Source organism: Patella vulgata, chromosome 7 (assembly GCF_932274485.2).
Source record: "Patella vulgata chromosome 7, xgPatVulg1.2, whole genome shotgun sequence".
Classification (NCBI taxonomy): domain Eukaryota; kingdom Metazoa; phylum Mollusca; class Gastropoda; family Patellidae; genus Patella; species Patella vulgata.
This window is the reverse complement of record NC_065885.2, coordinates 15,405,722-15,428,871: the sequence shown is the minus strand read 5'-3', so window position 1 is coordinate 15,428,871 and position 23,150 is coordinate 15,405,722. Positions and strand designations below refer to the sequence as shown.

Here is a 23,150-nt window from a genome sequence, read left to right as displayed (position 1 = left end):
TTATACTACGAATGAAATACATACTACAAGAGTGAATTACTTATAAAAACTTACACATTGTAATATTTCTTTTCTTCTCGGGTGATACTAGCATTCAAAAAATCTTTCATGTCATCAGCAGACTTGATTCCTTTTAAAACACTGCCGTCATTTGTGTTATTTTGTAATGCAAGTGGTAACACATCACCGGTCATTAGATTATCACAGTCATCATGGTTAGTAGTTTCTTCAATGTCCATTGGCATTTCTCTCAGATCATAACTGATCATTGGATTTGAAGATCCATTTTTATCACTATCTTTGTTCCCATAAGAAATATTTTCCGATTGCATTACCATCTTTAAAGGAATATTATTATTTAAAAAGGCTCCTTCCACTAAAGCTTTATTTTGATCAGATTTTTTAAGTCTAGGGTCTAATCTTTTTCCATTAGAATCTAAACCACGAGCCCTGTTTCTTTCGGCTGTATGCTGTTGATCAAATGTTTGTTTGACACTAAACGTCTGCAACATTTGGGTATTATTGGTTATATTGAATCCTTCATCATAGTCAACTGGATTTTTAGCTGACAGAGTATGTCCTGGTGAACACCACAAGAGGGGATAACTTCCAACTTCTTTTCGAATAGGTGAGGACGTTACATTTGGAGGAGGAGGAGGGGGAGGAGGAGGCGGAGGAGGCAGAGTAATGGGATTTTGACTGAATTGGTTTTGATAAATATGAGGTACAGCTGGTTGGAATGACAGCGATGGAACAGGAATAATATTTAGTGTTTCTGGGATACCAGTATGATTACTAACGCCAACAGTCACAGCATTAGCTTGAAGAGACTGGTTAAGATTAATGAAAGGTGGTTTATCAGTCGTATTAACAGTAGATTCTTCTGGTTTTTGCTTGTAATCTTGTATACCTAATACAACACCTTGTGTCTTGTACATGTTAGCTGTATATTCTGAAAAGGAAATGAAATGAAATGGGGTTTAACATCCTACTGTTTTGCTCCTAAACTGGGCTAATGAAGACAAGCATACAGTGTGCTATGAGGGAAATTTTGACTGGGCAGCGGCGCTACAGCCTACTCTTATATCGAATTCCAACTGCCAAGGGATCTTTTATGTGCACGCCAATATGTACATGGGACCTCGGTTTTTCGTTCCAGCCGAACGACTAGACAGCTCTCCTTGTCAGGCCCTCCGTCCTGCATCACTGACAGGGGGAAACCACGCCAGAAAATCTGGATGAAGTTTCTCGACCAATGCAGGGATCGAACACCCGACCTCCAGGATAGTGAGCCAGCACCTTATCCACTTAGCCATGTGATCCCCTATCTGAAAAGGAAGGCGAAATGGGGGTTTAACCCTTTCACTGCGTATACCCGGTAGTACCGGGTATTATAAAATGTCGGTAAAATGCCCGTACCCGGTATTACCGTGTACTAAGTAAAGCCCTCGCTAAAATTAGTACCGTAACTGCAAGTGCCATCTATTGTATTTTCTATACACTAGAACATATTTCCACGTGTTTCAAAGCAGCAAACCGTAAAATGGCGGAGTGCATTGTGACAACGTAGACGATGCACTCTCGACGAAGTCGTGAATGACGTCTTGCTGACCAACATGTGGACAATTTCGAGGCGGGTGATACACATAATTCGTTTCCAGTTACTTGATAAAGATAGTAGTCAGGACAGTGATTGGTATTATGAAGTGTGTGATTTGTTGCGCGACGTTCCGCCCATGGCTAGCTATGTCTCCCGTGCATGATGAACAAGCCCAATGTAAACACGATAGCCCTGTGTCTGCAGTAGATTCTGACATTAATTCTGATGTTGATAATAATGCTGGCCTGCTGGATCGTAAAATACGTAGGTAATTCCTGATTCCCGAACGTGTAGATCTATTGACTGACTATATTGATAATGATATGGGACTTGGGGATGAAAGTGAAAGTGAAAGTAAAAACAAGGTATTGCAATCCGCACGTGGTCATGGCAGCGGGAGACGTGATGCGCGTGTTCGCGGCGGCATTGCTCATGGCTGCTATTGATATTTTTGTTCATTTTATATATCTTTATCAAAATCCAGTAAAAAAAACAATATCTTTTAAGTATTTCATGGAGAAAAATTCGTTTTCGTGTTAGCTTTAGTGTGAAATGAGAAATCCAAAATGGCCGCCATGACGTCACGTGACTACATTATTATGCAAATTTCCAAAATTCTATTTTTTCCTCTTAGCCCAACCTCATGCCCATCCCAACAGACAAAAAGATTTTTCATAAAAGCTTCCATAAGTACTGCTTGGCATTCAGTTCCAACCTCCCTTTTTTCCTCAAAAAAGGGTCTAGCACAGGCAGTGGATTTACGTCTAGCATTGAAAGGGTTAATGTTAAGATATATAGGGCAATTGTGGGCTAAAATATTTTAACATAAATGATCAAATCTGTGAAATTTTTAGGTAGTGTCCTGCCTTAAACAACACCTTATGAACTTACTTGCAGTTTTATATTTTGCTGACTGTCGAGATAAAAATAAACAATGGAGGAAACTAGAGTGCTGATTAGGACAAGTCAAACCTGAAAATTAAGAAAACAAACAAAACAAAATGCAACGTTAACTTTATTTCCAGATTTCATTTGATTTTGAAGATGTCTTCAAATTTAAAGGAGCGTGGCTCAATTGGTTGACCTTGAGATATTTCAATATTGATTTAAGGCACTAACGAATTCAATATAATAATATGTACATCTATTTGTGCAGGTCAAGTGGGTCGACTGGTTCGATCCTGGTGTTGGTCAAGATAGTTCCCCAGGATTTTAAAGCCTAGTTTCACTTTGTGAGTGATGTAAGGGGGAGGACTTGACATTTTTGGAACCTAGGTCCCTTGTACAGTTTGGCTTGCCTGGAAAAGAACTCTTGGCAATTGGGTTTCAACGAAGAGTCAACGCGAACGCCACTGTCCGGACAAACTCTCCATTGTAGCACACCACATGGTCAAGTTGGTGCAGAAAAGTGGGAGGTTAAACTCCATTTCATTTCAATTCTATCTGGTCAAAATGCCATGTCTTTCAAAAGTTGTCACTTAAAGAACGTTTGATTTTTTAATTCTTTTTTTATATCAAAAGGAGACGACTAAGATTAAATACTGTACAAACCTATCTGGTTAGTAAGAGAACATTCAGGTAATAATACCATGACTGTATTAGGATCGGGTTTCACTATCGCCATCTACAAAGAAAATCAAACAGACAGACAAATTTACATTCTAATTTCGAAATAAATATCAATTAATGACTTTCATGTGTCAATGGCCATCATCAAATACTACACAAATTGCAACAACCACAATAAACAACTACAATCAGAAGTGAGGATTTGTCACCAAGTCATCTGACATGATTTAAACTTTCCACAGGAACCGGATACCTGGTCCAGTTTCTTTATAGTAGACATTGCCACAGTAAGTGATCAATATCGGAAAGGTTAATGTTTGCATACCTATACCTCCATTAAATCTCCTTTTTGTATTTTAAATTTGACAGAGAAAATTCACCTCACTTGTATTAAGAAAGACTTCTACTTGTAAGCAGTGAACAACTTACACTGTTCTTTTTAGTTAAGTATGAAACTATCTTGTTAAACTGCGACTTGCTGCCATCATCTTTAGGCCGTAGTTCACCAACATTAATATAACGACCTCTCCAGTACATTTCTTCATTCTTACGAATGGATTTTAGCTGACCAAAATATTTAACTTCTGCACTCTTTAAATCCGATCTTTTAGAAATATTGATAGTACTCCCTCTACAAAGAATACAAGCAACGGTAAATATTCATAACTTCCACTTTTTGACAGAGGGGAGGTAGGATAGTAAAAGTAATGTTTTGTCACTATATCTTTATCAACAAACAAACGTTTTCTTTAATATTTATAATGTAAATCCTGGATAAACAGAAAAGTTTCCTGATTTTGCAATGAAAATTGACAAATTTTTATGGTTGTTTTCTTTCCCTCTTGAAATACTTTCTATTTTTTATAAATAAGGAATTTATAAAATTATTTTAAAGGGGCATTAGGTAAGATTAGATGAAGAGCTTAGAGTTCTCGCTATAATAGTTAAAAATAGATAATGATAACAGAATATGCTGAAAATTTCAGTCAAATTTCTTCACTCTGAACCAAGATATTAGCGATTCAATTTTAGGCTAGTCTCACTTGTCATTACTTTCATTGGTATGATAAAAAGCCAAGTCTCGATTATCCATTTATACTTTAAATCATCCATCACAAAACGTATTCAAATATCGCAGTCTAACGATGGCATCTAGAGTTGATTATGGTCTTGTGATAACTTAATTAATAATTTAGATAACATTTAAGGCCTAAAGAAAGACCTGCAACAGGCAGATTGAGGATGTTTAAGCCAATGTTTTACCTCAAGAAAAACACATACATTGCAAATGGCCTGGACGTGTAATTAAAAATTTGTTTTGCTTGGTCTCAACATAACATGAGAATTTTAGCCTAGATCGGCTCAGGTCTGTCCATCCATAAAATGTAATTTAATAATAATGTACTTACAATCTAACAGGTTTATAATATCCTGCTGTTGATACTAACGATGCATTACACTTATAAAATGTTCCTTTAACAGCCAGTTTACCATTCCATGTTATATATTCCTCATCAGGTACCTCTGATTGTGGTAGTTGACTAGATACAGGCGTTATATTACATGATGGAGGCTGTAGGTTATATGGTATATATTTACTGAAAAGAAGAGGAAGTCCTACATTCTGACCTACACTTCATCAAATTACAATTGTCAGGGGTTCGTTTAGGTGTATGCCAAATATACATCGACCTTCGTTGTTTTTTTATGATACATATAAATAAGTCACTTTTCCTTGCCAGACCCTCCATGCTGCACCAATGATAGGGAAATCCTTGATGAATGCTGACATGTATTGGATCTTGTGCACAAGGCAGTACATGTGTACTCTTTCAAGTACACATGTCAACGTTCTTCATCAAGAGTTTTAATATAACAACTGGGCTGACAATTCTGGTAGCGACCTTGATAGCTTCAACCCAATAACATCTGAAATTCAAACCAGCACTCAGGTGCTATACATGATGTGGGGTTTGATTATGTTTTATAACAACCCTCACAACTTGCAGTCTTTCATTAGCCCAGTCAGTGCAAAACAGTAGGAATTTAAACCCCCATTATCATCTTATTTAAGAGTGTATCCGCGAGAAGACCATGCAAAAATCGCAAAAAGTGCTAAGATAGGGGGTCGGAAGTTTTTGATCAAACTTATGGTATGACACCCCCTAGGGGCAAGAGGTAACATGCTGAAGTGGTTACAGTCTGATGTCGCTCTAAAGGACTGTACAGGAATTATTCATTTTATGGGTAAAATTGCGGTTTTCACGTGTATTTATCACCCTTTTTTAAGCACAGACTGCATTCTATGGTGGAATAGCAACCTTCTAATTTTGACCCTGTCTGATAAAGCGGGTGGTCAACTTCTACCCCAGCACTAATTTGAAAAAAAAAAATCAGTACATACTAATTTTGTGTGGACTTGTTTTAGGGTACCATATTCACATTGTCCTTACAGTGCAGAAAAAGATACACTGTAACTTTTTCTTTCATGGTCGCAAGTAGAATTTCTTTGGATGGTTTTGAAGTGCTAAGCACATAGTATCCATAAGTGTAAAAAAAAATGACCGAAATGCAACATACTTAAAATATACAGCTTATTGAAAAGTGCTAAAAATAAGCTTTTGTGATACATTTTTTTGCAAATTTAATTAGAGAAATAAAATTTTTGACTTTTATATGTTTTCATCATATCCATAGCCATTATTTGTACCATGTTGTACTCTATATAAGTGTGCATTTGTATTTATTGTATATTTGGTATTGTCGTATTGTCCCTTTAACATATTTGTTGTATTGTCTCTTTAAGATTTCATTTTCAAACAAGTTACCGAAAATGGCTACAAAATGTTTAATTTCAGAGAATGTTTCCACTATTCATTTTGGGACACATCCACTGATTTCTACAATACAGAAATGTGGAAGCTTAAATATTAACGGCAACGAAGCCTAATTGCGTCGAAGTGGGTGACATTGAACAGTGTACTATGGTAGCTACAGCTCTCGGGCACCGTCAGCTGCACCTTCAGGGCCGGATTTAGAATAAGAGAGGCCCTAGGCAAACCCCCTGAACAGGGCCCACAACATGGACCTTGGGGCCCTGGGACAAGCAACTCGGTGAGAGGGTGGGTCGGGGGAAGTCATGGGGTTGGTGGTTCGAATCTCACTTTTAGGTGAATTTTTCATTTTCGTTGGATTATTTTATTTAAAATAATGTCTATTTGAGAGTAATGGATATGTTTGTTAAGATTGAGCAAGTCGAAACTCCAATGGAAGGTCGTGGACAACTGCGGAAGTCAATTCCCGTCGACGCCAGATGAGCCATTAACGATTACAGGCCTTTGAAAGTATTTTTTTCAAGATATTTTTATAAAACAGATACTAATGTATTTTAGGGCTGGTAGTAAACACCATATGAATGAAAAGGAAGATAAATTGTTAGGTTTTTTTCATCTACTACGGTTAATTATCTCCAAAATAGGGAAATTACAGATTAATTTCATGGGTTATTGTTTCCTTTACCTAGTTTTTGTCAAGTCGATTCCGGTCATTTTTATTTTTTGTATCAAATGTTGGGAGGTTGCTTGTTCACGTGAGCGTAAATTTTTTAAACCCACCCAATGAAAGAAGTAGATATAGGGCGTCAAACTTTGGGTGACGAAAAATGGGGAATTTAGACAGGCTTTGATATCCAGTCCGTATACAGATCTCGTTCGCCAGAATCGTCTGAAGTTAATATTGTGGTAACAGCACTGAGTCATCGACAAACTGTGTGAGTTTGGTCTTTCAGCTACGTATAGTAAAGGTGTAAGGACTTGCCAAAGTTGGTATTTGTGAAAGGACAGATTTTGGCAATTTCACCATATGAAAAATGTTTTTTCAATTTTCTCGTACAGGAATTGAAAGATTTATCTAGTAATATTGCACATTTATGTGTTTTGGGACTATCCCAACTTATAAACCAAATTTGGTCAAAATCTGTAATTGAAGTCTTAGCACCTTCTGCATGGTTTTCTCACGGACACGCTCTTAAGACACTGACACAGCAAACAATTTTCTTTTTTGTACTTTTTATTTATCAGAATAAGATATATCATCTATTTTGAGATATTAATTACAAAGAGGAAAACTGCATTCTAATTCGGCAAGAAAAAAATGACAAAAGGAAAGCCCTTCCTATATGACACATTATTTTAGACTTATTTAAATTATTATATCGAACGAACAATATATATGTCACATTAATTGTTCTATCTATATTACCATTTTACTCTTAATTATATTTACCTAATTGGGGTTTGAGATGGTTTTGGATCTCGATATTCAAATTCTATGACTGCATGACATAATATCTGACTTGGATAATCTTCAAGATTGCAATCTTCATACTCATAAAGATAGATCTAAAATAAATACCAATTTTAGAGTGAATATGTAACACTTCTATTACCTATTGACTAGTTGGGTAAGCAAACCAACAGTGAGGTTGATGACCCCCCACAAATAGATAACATTTATCAATTACTTTCACATTTATCTTTCTACAATGCACTGAGGTATCAAACTGCTTAACCTGAGCACAAAATTCTTATTTTTTAACGTAGTCAAGGTATCAATGTAATAGAAATATACACCAAGTTCCATCACTCTCATTCAATTAGAATCAGTGTTTGTGTCTTAGAAAGCATCAAAATATGAAATTGCTCAAGCTCACCATTGTAATTCATGTAATGGAATTTCACGCAAAAGTTCCATCACTTTCGTACAATAAGAATCAAATTTATTGTGTGCCAAAATCTTGACCAATCAAATTGTTCATCTCGGCTTACTCTAAGCAGAAATGTTCATTACCACACAGAATAAACTTCTACGCATGTGTGAACATTGTAACCCAATTAAAAGCAAGTGTGAACGTTTAACATTGTACCGCAAATAGAAGCAGACTTATTGTGCTCCAAAAAGTTACCCTGAGGCTGAAACCCCTGGACAAAAGTACTTACTTGACTAAAATCAAAGATTTGTTGAGGACTAAAGTTTCTAGTTTCAGATAGAACTGTTTTAATAACATGACAGTCATAATTAGGAGTGGGATCCACATGTATACCTGTTAGATTCTCAGTTACTGTTTTCACTTTACCCTGTAACAGAAAACAAACTTGATCATTGTATCTATACTTGTGGGTCAAATCCATTCTTAACATAACATGGTCTTCAAAGTGAATGTTAAACAGCTCAGAATATGAGCAGCTTTATTGAAATGTGACACAGTCCACCCAAAGTGACCAGTTCAATGAACTTGGCTCCAAAAAATGCAACAAATTACAGTGAATGGCCAATTACAGTGAATACAGCTTATACTTTGTAATAGGGCTATACTATATACCGGAAAACACACTGTTATACTGAATACCAGAAAAACACTAAATACCGGAAAACAACCGGAGAAGGACTATACTATAAACCGGAAACTAGCCCTAACCCTAACCCAGGCACACAGAGGACCAGGCTCTGGGTTACCTATTTAGGGTATTTTCCAGTATTTAGTGTGTTTTCCGGTATTGAGTGTTTTTCCGGTGTTTTCCAGTATTCAGTATAACATGGTGTTTTCAGGTATATAGTATTGTCGTTTGTAATACATTGTGAATATCTGACAAGTAAACCTTATCTATTCACAAATATCCCCCCTATAACAGTGATCAAACATTTCCTTGACATTATTTTGGGGAATTCTGAAAGTAATTAGATAAACTGACACAAAATAATGTAAACCATAAACATAATGAAATTGCCCAGAACAGATTATTTGTGCAGCACATGTTTCGGTTATTAATGATTGACAGTATTACCGAGGACAAGTCAAAAATCAATATAAACCTGTTGTTCGACAGGCCAAAAACTAAAAATTCCAAAAGATCAGTGGTTTGGGAATCAAAGGTATTTCAAAATAACATACAGTATATCTTTATTTTAAAGATACATTATGTAACATTTAGATAAAGAGTTGATCATTCTTGCTATAATAGCGGGGGGTTGGATGGCCGAATGGTTAGCACGTGCTAAAGCCTGTCATTGAGTCAACTGGCGTGGTTTTGAATCCCCTGTGACAAGGAGTATGGTTGCCTGTCCAGCCTCGTGGGTTTTCTCCGGGTCCTCCAGTTTCCTGGCACTGCTAAAGACCCCTAAGTGCAAGCGAATAATTGAAATAAAATTAAACCATATGTTAGTCCCAAAATGACCTAGTTTGTGTCGAGTGGACGTTAAACCCCATTTCTCTCTCTCTGCTATAATAGCTAAAAAATAGATAATGTAAAATGAAAATTTCATTCAAATTACTTCATTCTGAGCTAAGTTATCACTGTTTGTAGTTTTTACAAGATGTGTGCATTGTGGTAACCAGGGCACTGGTATATTCGAGACTTAGCCTCGCTTTCCTATTTATAAATTAAAGTTTTAAATGGCGAGCGCTTATAATCTAGTTAAAATCTTGAGTATCCGATGCCATCAAGAGTTGATTATGGTCTTGTTTTGTTAATAAATGTCTAATTAATAGTTTATATAACTTTTCAGGCCTAAAGAAAGATATGCAATAGGCAAATTTATCTCTTGCATAATGTATGTTTAAGAATATACTTGTTCGTAGTATCTTTAGCTGTGGTAGCTATCTGGAGATAAACCACTGCTCAGGGATCTTAAATCAAACCATGTGAGACTCAATAACAAAAGATATGACCACTTGGCCACCTAACCCACGATATGATACAAGACTCAAATAATAAATGGAGAAATGGCATTTAACATCCACTCAACACAAACTAGGTCATTTCAGGACTAACATATGGTTCAATTTTATTTGAATAATTCGCTTGCGCAAAGGGGTCTTTAGCAATGGGAGGAAACAGGAGAACCCAGAGTAACCCCATGAGGTTACGCAGACAACAATACACCTTGCCACGTACAAGCAGAGAATCGAAACCATGCCACATGGACAAGCCTTCTGATACAATACGCACGCATTAACCATCCGACCACCAAATCCCTCTTCACACATTAAGACCACATGGCCACCAAACCCCCATTATTTGATTGAACTCAAGGGTCTATTACATACCTTTATAATTCTGAACATTATCAAACTTCCTTTCCAAAATGGTACAGGTTTAGGTGGAATTACATCTGCATATTTACATAAATGCACACCTAAAATACCACAGATTATTTGGCTTTATGAATATTCACATATTAAAAGTCGACACTTTAAAGGTATAGATCAGAATTATAGCATAATACACTACAAATCAGGTACCATGTAGTTGTACTGTAGTTTCTGTATTTAATGTTTGATTTCAAACTGTTGTTGGAAAACTTCATATTCGTTGAGAACCATAGAAAACAATCGTGTTTCTTACTGTACCTTAAAATACTCTGTCCGGATTAGATAATGAGTGTTGGGTATCAAAGTTGTAGTGATACATATATAGCGATATTGTTTAATTGATGTAAATTGATTCATAATCATGATACTTGACGAAGTTGAGTCCCAAGTCTTCACAAAGCCCGAGTCCCATTCAAGTCACCAGATTATCAAATTGGGTCAGCAATTCATGGTGAATGAGGTACATGTAAGTTAGTGTTATGTCCCCTTGCCATGACTGGAGTCCTAAGCTCTTTCAAGTCGCGAGTCATCACTACAGCTGAGTCCAGAGACACAGAATCTGAGTTCCCACCTCTGCTTGACACTCATCTCTTATTATGAATTAATCTATAAATGTTACAGGTTTCAGGTACAAAATGACTGTCATAACAAATGAAATGGGGTTTAACACCGATTGCTCTGCTCGAACTGGGCTAACTAATACGGTAATGCCCAGACAGTGGCACTACGGCCTATCTTTATTTTGAATTCCAACTGTCAAGGGATCTTTTACATGCACTTCAGTGTGTACACGGAACCTCGGTTTTTCATTCCATCCAAACGACTATAGCCGTAAAACCAAACAGTAATCTTACAATACACAAGACTTACCCATTTCCGGGTGCCCAAGAACTGACAATTTTTGATTTCCAACTTTCAATCCATTTTTACATATTTCTTGAACCTGTGGATAATCAGTTCATTAGTATTTTAATAACAATAAGCTTACATCATATATAGGTTAGAAGCATACATGTATACGTAAGTGAAATTTCCACTCCAAACAGTTGGGTATCTTCCGAGATATTCCCACTCTATTGGAACAGTAAATAGCTCCTTGATAATCAAACTTTCAATATATATCTACAATGAGTAAGGGAAATTTCTCCTGGACAGTAGCACTACCACCTTTACATCAAATTCAAACTGTCACAGGTTCTTTTACCAATGTGTACACTAGGGCTGCAACGATACAATTTTTTTTTGGGGGGGGGGGGGGAGGATGTATGGGTATTTATTTTCTTACAACTAAAATCGACGTTTATTTGTGGGTGGTGGCGTTTTACATGTGTCACTATGTTTGACATGTTTCCAGCTTTATATGAAACATCGGCATAACAATGGCAACACTTTGTTATATCGTTAGTCACAGCTTATCCATCTTTAAATCCAAAATGTTATGCGAGATTTATAGTTAAGTGGAGGTGTATGTAACTTTGGCGGAACACTGCTGCCATTTTTCCTCATTGTCACATAAACAACAGGGGGACATAAGAATTTGAGTTGGGGAAGAAAACGGGTGGTTACAAATATCTATACTGTAATTACCGAATCGCGGTATGGAATTTAAAGTTCATAACCGAACCTTGGCATGTATACAAAGGGAAACCATGCTGGAAAATGGCAATAAAATTTTTCGGTTATCACAGGGATCAAACATGGGACCTCCAGGCTGGCAAGCCGAAGTCCACTGAACAACCGTAACTCTCAGAATATAAAGAAATAATCTTACTTGTGAAGTATCAACAGCCAAAAAACCATACATCTCTGTTAATTCTTTATCCGTATAACCTTCCGACTTCATAGATTTCCGTCTCGTAATAAACTAAAATATCAAATAAAATGACAATGATATATTGCCAGGAAATGAAACATTTCTAAGCAATTTGGGTGTCCATTACAGAATGAATGAAATGGGATTTGATTGATGTATAACTTTTCTGCACATGCTGGGCTAATGAAGACTGTGTCCATTACAGACAGGAAACTTAAAGATGGGTTCCCAGAAAAGTATTTATTGAGTGGTTATTTCCAATAAAAGTATGGCAATTTTGGTATATATGGAAAGTAGAGATATCCAATCTTACTAGAAAAATACTGGATTCCCCGAAAAACACTCATGGAGCGTATACAGGACAAAAATGTAAGGGTTCCTCTAATCAACAGCCCGACGATTAGGAACTTCTGAACGCGTGATGTCAAAGGTCACAAGCGAACATTGAGCGCTTGATGTACAAGTTGATAAACTTTTTGAAGAGTTAGACGTACAATACTTTCTGAGATAAAAATGACGGAAAAAGACTCGGGTAGTGGATAATCTGAGAATTTAATTAGGATTCGATATTTGTAATAAATAGTACATGTAAGCGATTAAAGACAACATCGTCTTATGTATGCAATGAATTCTCATCTGACTCCCAACATGACCTGGTTTGATCGAATTTTAATAGAAGGGCATTCCTTCGCAATTACAATGTTTGAGAAGGATTTGAAGCATAATTATGACAAATTAATTAGTTTGACTATGTTTTTGGTCCATATATACCATTAAATCACCTAGTTTGTACGCGGGAACCCATCTTTAAGACTAGTTTTTCAGCAAGTTAAAATATGGCAGAAAATAATACTGATACCTTTTTCATCAAATCATTGTTATGTACTGTAAATATCCTTTTAAACGTAAAACTGTTGGTTGAAGATTTATAATAAAAGCTCTTTTGGAGTGAAGGTAAAATTTCCTGCTGATATTCATAATCACTGCTAGAAATTTCACTCAAAAGATCTGGAATGAGGAAAGGGTATTTAACAAATACAAATGAAAGGGAGTTTAACGTCCTACTGTTCTACGCCGACCAGGCTGATTAAGTTGGGAATACGTCATACAGTGTGTTATAACTATAAGGGAAATTTGGCCCAGAATCCAGATATGTAGGCCTATATCGAATTTTAACTGCTAAGGGATCTTTTACATGTACGTGCACAGCAATGTGTACAACGGACCTAGGTTTTTTTGTAGCTTCCTAACAACTATGTGTTGTCCCTTGCCAGGCCCTTGGTCCCGCACCACCACGCCAGAAAATCCTGATGAACTTTCTCTGCCGAACAAATACAAGGGTGCTATGAACCAGGAGCCGAGTATGGTGTCTTACAGCCATTTTTAATTAAGACATATATGTATCAAAAATTGTAGCCCGACATGCGATGCAATATTGTCCAAGGAACAAGCATGCCCAGTTTTATGTGACGGCAAGACAAAGATGAACAATAAATGAAATGGGGTTTAACGTCCTACTGTTCTACTCCTAAACTGGGCTAATGAAGACGGGCATACGCCATACAGTGTGCTATGAGGGAAATTTTGCACGGGCAGAGGTGCTACGGCCTACTCTTATATCGAATTCCAACTGCCAAGGGATCTTTTACGTGCACTCTAATGTGTACACAGGACCTCGCTTTTTCGTCCCATCCGAACGACTAGATTAACGATGAGTATCTTAGACAAAGCTTCAACAAAACAAAAGGTAAAATAAGTGTTTATCTACATGTCAGACACAAAGCTGTGTCCATTCCAAGGTTAGGCAAGGTCATTTAGAATGGTAACAATATCATTTATCTATGAAATGATGACAATATTCAGACAATGGAGTAATATATATTTTTGGAGTTTTAAAATTTATTTTGAAAATGAAATAGGGATTAATGTATAATTTTATACATAATGCAGTGTGCAAAGACGGAAAATGCTCTGCCCCTGATCTTAACAGAAAGAACTTGTTTCAATATCCCTACCATAACTTCGTTCGGAACAGGATAAAAATCAGTTGATATATTTATTAGCTGTTGAAAAGCTGTTACTACATCATGTACATGTAGTTAAACAAATACATGTAAAGCGATCTTGATAATATCGATTTTATTATTCAATGATAAATAACAAACAAAATGTAGAACAATATTGTGTGTTTGTGTTTATATAACTACTAGTACTACATGTAACATCTAGATAATCAACTGATAGGGGAACAAGGTTCTGGGCCCTTATTCACGAAAACTTAAACTAAGTTACAACCGAAATTTTAAGAAATACTGCAACTTCATTGGATATATGCAAATTGATTTTACTGGTCAGCCAATCGAATTGCAGTATTTCTTAAAATTTCGATTGTATCTTAGTTAAGTTTTCGTGAATAAGGGCCCAGGATCTTTATAGTACAAGACGAGTTCCAAATCTTCAATAGTACAAGACGAGTTCCAAATCTTCATAAAGTCAGTCCTCTTACAAGTCGCCAGTTCATGAAATGATTCGGCAATTCATTTTTGCCAGACTTGTTTACTCAAAACCTATACAACATCGGGCAACACAGGGTCTGTTTAATACAGCCACCCTTAAATTGGTCGAGTACGAACGTCCGAAGAGAACAACCTCTTCTACTGCAAACTAACCAAATCTACCCGTTCCCAACATTACCAAAATTTAACGCACTGTAGTCCGTGGCGCAAGAGTTAATGAAGCAGATATAATTATTGACACGTGATGCAATACTCTTAAAATTCGTAGGACTGAATAATATAAACAAATAGCGACCTGTTAACAACAGATGACCAACATTTTCGTTTGCGCGCATACAGCATCAAATACACTATTTTGAATACAATACAACTTGGAACTATATTTTAAGATGGGAACATGTCTTGTCGATGACGCGATTCTGAATTACATGGAACGCTTTCTCGAATAAATGTAACAAAAGATTTTCAGTATGTTGAAGAAAAAAATACCGTACATTGTGAGAGGATATTAATCGCCATGGCCATGAATGACTAAATCGATCGATGCCATCCGATATTAGTGTTCGTTATTCATTGTGCAAAACTATATCTATGGTTTCTTCTGGCGGTCTTACTATTTGCGACTACATTATTATGAAAGTCGAATGTCTAAAGAGAATATTAGCCCAGAGAGATGACATGAATAGAAATTTTTGCAACACTTGATATCCTCCAACAGTTAACCAGCCGGCACCACCTTATAAGAGTAGCACGACATTTCGGTCCGGTGTCATTTCGAACTCAGTTTGACGACGTTTCGGACTTACTTGATGACTTTTTGTGTGATACATATTTGTAACAGCAGTTTTTTTTTGTTTTATGTGAGGCCGTTAGTTTTCTTTTGTTTTATTTAATTGATCAGCGATTGTTGAGACCGCTAATAAAAAATTAACACTGCTTGTTCTATTTTGTTTTGTTTCATGAGCGAGTATTGAACTTGACAATAAGATATTGTTGAAAATTTGTGTACATATTTAGTAATAATTCATTATTTTTCTTCTAAAAACAGTAAACGAGCTTGATTGACCATCAACTGCTAACGTTTTCATAATTGTGAAAGCTTAAATGTCTTTTACATGAGTTTACTACAGAGTCAGAATAATCGAATCAACACACGGCCGCCAACACACGTGACATGGCCCCCATTATCGATGATCCACCTACAATAACATCGGAATTATCGGTTATTCAGCTTTAATTATGCCACTTTGATCGTTGCAATTTCTAATATTTTCCAAAAAGAGTTTTCTTTGTTCGCACTAATTTATCGATTGGTACTGCTATCTATGTCAAGTTTGTCGAAAAATGTGTGTCAACGTGCAGCATACAGATTATTGTTAAAAATTTCTAGGGACTTGTAAAAACAGCGCATGTCGTGTAAATATTTACTTTTGATTTTGTGTCTTTCGTTTTGAAATAAATTCTTTTTTAAAAGATATATTACTTTTACATGAAACAATGATAAAGAACCATAAGTTCAACAAATATCGTTTGGTGGAGCCTTTTTAATAACCACCTGTTTCGTGTTAATATTTTCTTTCGTGTTTTCAATTTGCTTAAGTTATTTATAATAAATTCATCACTTTTGGCTTATTATAAATTGATCTGACAGTTGTGTTTAACCTTTCCTTTCAACTTATTCCCGAGTTCGAAGCATCACCTACCGGTACCCAAGTCTGAAATGTCACCTGTCTGAGTCCGAAACGTTGAGGCCTATTTTTTTTTAGTCTGAAATGTCGTAAACCCGCAATGACGCGGGACCGAAATGACATGGAAAATAAGAAATGAAGTGGGGTTTAACGTCCTACTGTTCTGCTCAGAAATGGGCTAATGAAGACGGGCATACGCCATAGGCCTACGGTGTGCAATGAGGGAGATTTTGCCTAGACAGCAGCACTACAGCCTACTCTTATATCGAATTCCAACTGTCAAGGGATCTTTTAGTGCACGCCAATGTGTACACGGGACTTCGGTTTTCTTTCCCATTTGAACGACTAAACAGCTGCCCTGGTCAGGTCCTCTGTCCTGCATCACTGACAAAGGAGAACCACGCTCGAAAATCTGGACAATGCAAATGGCAATCAGTGGCTTTATTATATAATTAAGCAGATGACTTGAGTTTTGACAGGAAATAAAAGCTTTTAGGTCTAATAATAGTATCGGTAATATTCCTGATGTATATGTGTATTGCTTGTTCTGCATCCATTTATTTAAAAAATAAATAAAAAAACAAAACAAACCAAACTCCACCCACATTTTTTTGGGAAAAAAAAGAAACTATCACCAACTATTTTTTTTTTTAAGTGACCTAGATATAATAGTAATTATACACATGTGTTAGGATGATGTGACACAACTGATAATAATATAATAAACAATTATGCTGTTCATAACTTGACATTCACATACATAGATAGACATGGCTAAGCCGTCTTTCTAATCAAATCCTATATTCACCGTGATATATAACAATTACATTGATTTCGTTTATTTTCCTGTGAATGAATAAACTTACCCAATTTCCGTCTCTGTATTTTAGGAATAGTAAAAGAAGATGTGCTGTCACTTTGACAAGTTTGTTTATCGTTATTGTTCCCGCCATCTTTGTTACTAAACACAACCGTTTTTCCAGACAGCAAGCTGCTGCTTTCGGGCCCCATTCTCTGTTTTCTATCTGTCATGGTGTTTTGACTTAACGGTAAGATGGGTAGTGTATTTTCCTCCCCACTTCTGTCGGAAGTATTAAATGCACTTGTCATTTTCCAGCATATCCTTCTTATCTGACATTGTCTCCTTTCATGTTTCTACTTTGGGAGTCATTTCTCGAGATTACACGTGAGACAGCTTCGATTGGGCATGCGTGAAAATGATTTTTCCTGTCTGAATAAAACTGTCAAGCGTTATGATACGCCCAGAAAATCAAATAGAATTTAGCATGGGTAGAATGTTTATCTTGTCACCGCATATATCTTGATGCAGGAAATAATCAACCATCTTTTATTGTCAAAATTTATCACACAAAATATAAAGGCTAATTCATAATAATGTCTCATAGTAGCCTATAGATCAAAGGGTTATCCCACCCTAGAATTAGCAATGTTCAATGGGTAGAATTTTTATCTTGTCAGTATGATGTCACCCAATATCCTGAAGCAGGAAATAAGCAGTCAGGGCGCACAACAGGAGGGTCAAGAGTGAGTAGGCCGGTTAACAGGTAACTCTGATGCTCTTTCTTGAGACACATATATTATAATTAATATACATATGAAACAACCTGACTAGCAATTTCGTTTGGGGGATTTAAAACAATGTGCGGATTTCTTTTGAAAATTGGCGTAAAATTTGAATTTCTAAGATTGTTATATTTATTACAGTTAAATATGAAATGGTATTCGTCCTCTATTTGATTATTATTACATTATTGTTTACATAAACGTGCATGTGGCGGAATATTTTTATAACGACGCTCTATCTCGAGATGGTGTGTGCTAAGCCTAATCGAAGTCACAGGACTCATACCGGACCCCCAATTCTGTATAATATAATTACATACTAGAATATGCCCCCCCCCCCCCTAAAAAAAACTCCAAAACAAACGAACAAAACCCAAAACAAAACAACACACAACACCAATTCCTTAGTCCTATAGGCCTAATCCTATAGTAGTTTTCTGTAGCCTAGGGTTTAGATGCTCATTTAAACCCATTTAACAAATACTACATATGGTTTCCTGTGAAATGATATAGGAAAAATAGTCTATACCGTGCCCCATTCTCATTAGCCCAGTCGGCCACAGAAAAGTTAGAGGGTTAAACCCAATTATATTCATTTCTATATCGTGCTACCCATTTTGGACATCTGTCTTTTATTCATTATAGTTTATTATGGGATTTAGTGTTTTAAGGAGTGTTACCCATGTTTGCCGAATAATTTTAATCAGATTTGTCGTAAAAATTGATCAAATTACGTTATTACACGTTCTGTATGTTTGCTTTACGTGCTCTTTATTCTTGAAATACAATTTTATCTAATTGAATTTGTATTTTGTGCAGGTTTTGGTGAGTATTTGTGATTTTGAGAAAGAAGGGCCAGAAAACAAACCAACATAATTAAATTTGGAAAATCACGTACGAAAATAACGCCAAGATAGTTTCCTTTTTAGTACAACGGTTACCACAGAGTAAAATACATTTTTACCCTGTGACGGTTACTACGGCTAAATCTATTTGTTAAGGCCTGCTAAATGTTTGTCATGGTCCCTGAGATGTAAAAAAGGTTAGGGTACATGATTGTTGGCGAGCTTGTAGGTTAGGGTTGGGGTTAGGGTAAGCATTGGGGCTAGGTCCAGGGTTAGACTTAGGGTTGGGATTAGCGCTAGCCCTATTTACATCTCATGACCAAGGACGAAAAATTAAGCTGGCCTTATCATTTAGCACTAACCGGTTATTACCCCCTCCCCCCCACACACACCCGGCGCCCTTGCCCTCGCCCTTCATTATCTTTATTGATTGATTGTCACATTTGGGCTATTTCTGGTTATATAGTTGACGATCATCGGAATGTTAAATAAATACTTTTATTGGTCAAGAATTGTCATGCATTAAATTTACTATTAAAGTGAATGCAAATTTACTATTAAAGTGAATGCAGAGAGATTCACTATAGTTTGGTAACTTATGTTCTTTATTGGAGTTGCGCCCCCTTAATTACGCTTGGTTTTAATACAAACTGGCAGCAGTGCACTGTAACCGCAACACACATATATTAACAGGTAAGTATAGCCCATACGTGTTAAAAAATCGATAACTGTGAGGCACCGAGTTCGATCCCATTCCATTGGGATTGTCCCTTGCCAAGTGGTAGTGAACAGGGAGGTTTGCAGGGAACACAGTTCAAATTCGACGAAAAGTAGGTCGTAGCGCCTCTGTCCTGATAGTCCAAATTGACCACTTCTCACTCGTTTGTCATTGGTTACACGTTTTTTTTTTTTTAAACTTTATTATTTTGTCTTTGTGAATAAACCATTTTTTAATTACTGCGCATTGACTTGTGGGATATACTTTTCTTTGTTCATTGCCACTGGTGCTAGAAACAATTATGTTTATGAATCGTGTACTGATTTAAAATGTCTTAAATATTGGATATTGTTTTTATAAACAGTATTTTTATTCAGATTTGTATCTGAATCGGTATTATAACCTATATTAAAGCGAGAATTTCAAATTTTCTAAGAAAGTCAAAACGTAATTATTTCTATGTGTTTTGCTCAATAGGTTGTCAACTCACAATTATACGATCATAGGTGTCATTCTCACACTTAAAACTCATTTACACAGGAAATAATAGCACAATTACCTCCCTTGTTTTCTATTCTCCACCATGGAGGGGGGGGGGTGGATGGCCGAATGGTTAGCGTGCGCGCGCTGTACCATAAAGTCTGTCATTGAGTCGACTGGCGTGGTTTCGAATCCCCGGTTGTACGTAGGGTTGCCTGTCCAACCTCGTGGGTTTTCTACGGGTCCTCCGGTTTCCTCCCACTGCTAAAGACCCCTACGCGCAAGCGAATTATTGAAATAAAATTGAACCATATGTTAGTCCCGAAATGACCTAGTTTGTGTCGAGTGGACGTTAAATCCCATTTCTCTCTCTCTCTCTTTCTCTCTCCACCATGGAGTAGCTTTTTGCAAACGTTTGAAAATGAAGAGGAAAATGATATTTTTGCCAATTTCTCAGCTGGCAATAGTGAATTATAGGATTAATAGGATTATTCTTTAACAAGGTAGGACTGTTTATGGATACCATCTATTTTCAGGCTTTATTTTAATAAATTTTAAAAATATAACTTAAAAATTTGCAATTACCGCTTTAAACACCTCTCTTTATTGGATATTAGTTACCATATGTTCATGGCAAGATAACAATTGATTAAAATTGACCGTGTTTTAATTTCGAATTTTACTAAGTTAGACGCTTAGCTCCATAATGTCATTCTCATACCCCGCATAGGGAGAGGGGTTTTACATAGGCTAAGCCTGCTCCCCAATCCCATTCAGACATCCTGAATAAAAATATTGTTTATAAAAAAAAAAAAAAAAAAAAAATCTCATACTCTCAGGAACACAGGTGCTATAACTTTATAGGTTTCATGTTATATTGTGCCCCCTTATATATATACAATGAGCTACACACGGTATCCAGAATTAATAAACGTGCAGGATATACAACAGGACCAACAGCATCTTATTGAAGGAAGTGAAGTTATCAAAGTAGGTGCCACGGTTTTTAACGGATATTTTCCAAATTTTATTTGACCAGTTGAGCAATGTACGATTTTTGAAGGATCGTAGATCTTTATTAAATTAGGTCAACATCAAAGTTTTCCTTTTTGATAAGCAACAATAAGCAGGAAATGAGACCAGTCAGACACACAACGGTCTGACAGATTACCGTTCAGAAATCAAGGCCCTTGACTCCAAAACCTTGTGTACGCCTATTGAAATTGTTGCAAGGCAGATGTGTTCAATTTAGTTATCAAATGATAAATCCTATCGATTTGATCGCGTTGTAATTTCACGTATCACCCTAAATAAATTGATCGCTTGTCATGCCATGGTTATTGAACGCATTCGCTGAACGTATGTAAACGTCTGTCTACGGGTGTAATGCAACTACTCAGTTACGTCTTTACAATTTTGTATTAGAGTTGGACACTTTTTACTAATGCTAAACAAATTGTCCTGGTCATTCCGAGTGGAGTAAATTAGCGGAATCCTTATAGGCTTCATATAAAGATTGAATCACATGGTCGCATTTTTCAATATGCACTAACACCATAAGGCTTATTTTACATGCTGTTTATTAATATTTCCATAAAACATGTTTTAAACAAGTATTTCCTGGTAAAGCATTAAACGCCCATTAATTAATATAAATTAGTTTTCTTTGGTAATACCCAATAAGGAAAGTTTATCTTTGTTAATAAAGCCAATAAGGAAAACATATCTTTATTAACATTCAGTAATGAAAATTATAAAATCCGCCAGTATAACAATAATTTGCACTATTTCGAGAATGTCCGTCGAGTTCATAGTAACGACTTAAGAAAATGGATTGAGGCCACCGGCGCTAAAGCAATGAGCAGGGCTAATGCTAGTCTAGTTAAACCAATTGAATCCATCTGAAACGAAAGCTGAAATCTTGTTAATCGTATGCTGAACTAGCCACAGTTGTCGAGGTGTCTTGTACTTAGTCCGACTCATACTGGAGGTGACCGAAGCTATCAACCATGGTGAGTAGGCCTACTATGATACAAATAAGATATTGGCGTGTCATAGTCTATGGCATTTAAAGGAGCTAAATGGGTTGTCGCAACGCATATAATAATGTTATGTGAATGTATATAAACTTATGTTCGGCGAAATACGTCAGAAGTCTCAACCGAATGGCAATCTCTAGCGTCTGGTTATTCCAGTCTACACCGATAGTATTTATTGCGCATGCTCTCCAGATAAGAATATGGCATCATCGTCTGACATGACTTGTGGAATATGTCTAGCCTCGCTCATCGAGTCCCTTGTTACAAATGGCGCTGAAACGCATTATGATACACGATTCGTGTACCGATGGTAAAATGTTTATTTTGTCTTAAATATTGGATATCAGAAGCCCGGTAAGATCACAACATGATTGTTGGTTTAAATTGAAAAATAATTCATGTTTTCAATGTCGAAGACTTTGAATGATGTTGAATTAGAGACTTAGCTACTTTAAAAGTCACCGATGGTGATGATATGAGTAAAGTCTGCGAAATAATACATGGACAGGTTATTATTGACGTAAAATTCGATTTTGCTGATTAAGTCCAATTAATTTAAATATGTTGACGAAAAATATCTAAATTTTCAAGAATCAGCGGCGCTACGGCCTATTGTTATATCGAATTCAAACTGCCAAGGACGCAATTGTTTTTTTTTTTATCCCATCCGAACGATCATCATTCTGGTGTGTCTGTTCATGTATCAGAAAAAGTAAAAAAAAAAAAGCTCGAAAGTGAAAGTGTTTTTAATACCAAATCCAACTTTTCTTTATAGATGGAGATTGCTCTAATTGTGTTAATGGTTTCTTCGGTCACTGGAAGAACCCATGTACCTTGTGATAGCTATGAAGAATCCGGTGTTTTGATAACAAACTGCACCAATAGAGGTTTACAAAATATTCCAACAGATTTACCCAATCATGCCAACAACACAAATAATCTTATCCTGTCATTTAACGATTTAACCACAATCCCTAATAACAGCTTCGTGAGGTTCTTCAACCTAAGTTTACTAAATCTAACATCGTGTAACTTAAACAATATCGATTTAGATGGCTTTTCTCATTTAAATTTGGATGTTTTGATTTTAAATAACAACACTAATCTAGGATTCGAAATGCTTGGAAAATCTTTTTATGGGCTACAGA

General features: G+C 36.3%; 1 protein-coding gene across 1 annotated transcript; it reads right to left on the bottom strand.

Moving 5' to 3' along the window:
• Positions 1 to 50: 50 nt before the first annotated feature.
• On the bottom strand, positions 51 to 17,500 carry LOC126828309 (uncharacterized). The gene is made up of 12 exons (XM_056102245.1): positions 17,203 to 17,500; positions 12,992 to 13,140; positions 12,091 to 12,183; positions 11,190 to 11,262; positions 10,275 to 10,363; positions 8,167 to 8,304; positions 7,454 to 7,569; positions 4,579 to 4,767; positions 3,599 to 3,800; positions 3,152 to 3,224; positions 2,492 to 2,572; positions 51 to 952 (listed from the first exon to the last, which is right to left on the bottom strand). Exons 1-12 carry the CDS (start codon positions 17,444 to 17,446, stop codon positions 51 to 53), a joined length of 2,349 nt encoding a protein of 782 aa, XP_055958220.1. The 5' UTR covers positions 17,447 to 17,500.
• Between the last annotated feature and the right edge of the window lie 5,650 nt (positions 17,501 to 23,150).

Bases quoted from the DNA above. Each gene is read 5' to 3' on its own strand.
- LOC126828309 (XM_056102245.1), bottom strand. From the start codon at position 17,446: ATGACAAGTGCATTTAATACTTCCGACAGAAGTGGGGAGGAAAATACA. The intron at 7,570-8,166 runs GTAAGTACTTTT...TATTTATTTTAG, and splicing joins AAATCTTTGATTTTAGTCAA to ATCTATCTTTATGAGTATGA. The intron at 2,573-3,151 runs GTTTGTACAGTA...CTTAATTTTCAG, and splicing joins TTCTCTTACTAACCAGATAG to GTTTGACTTGTCCTAATCAG.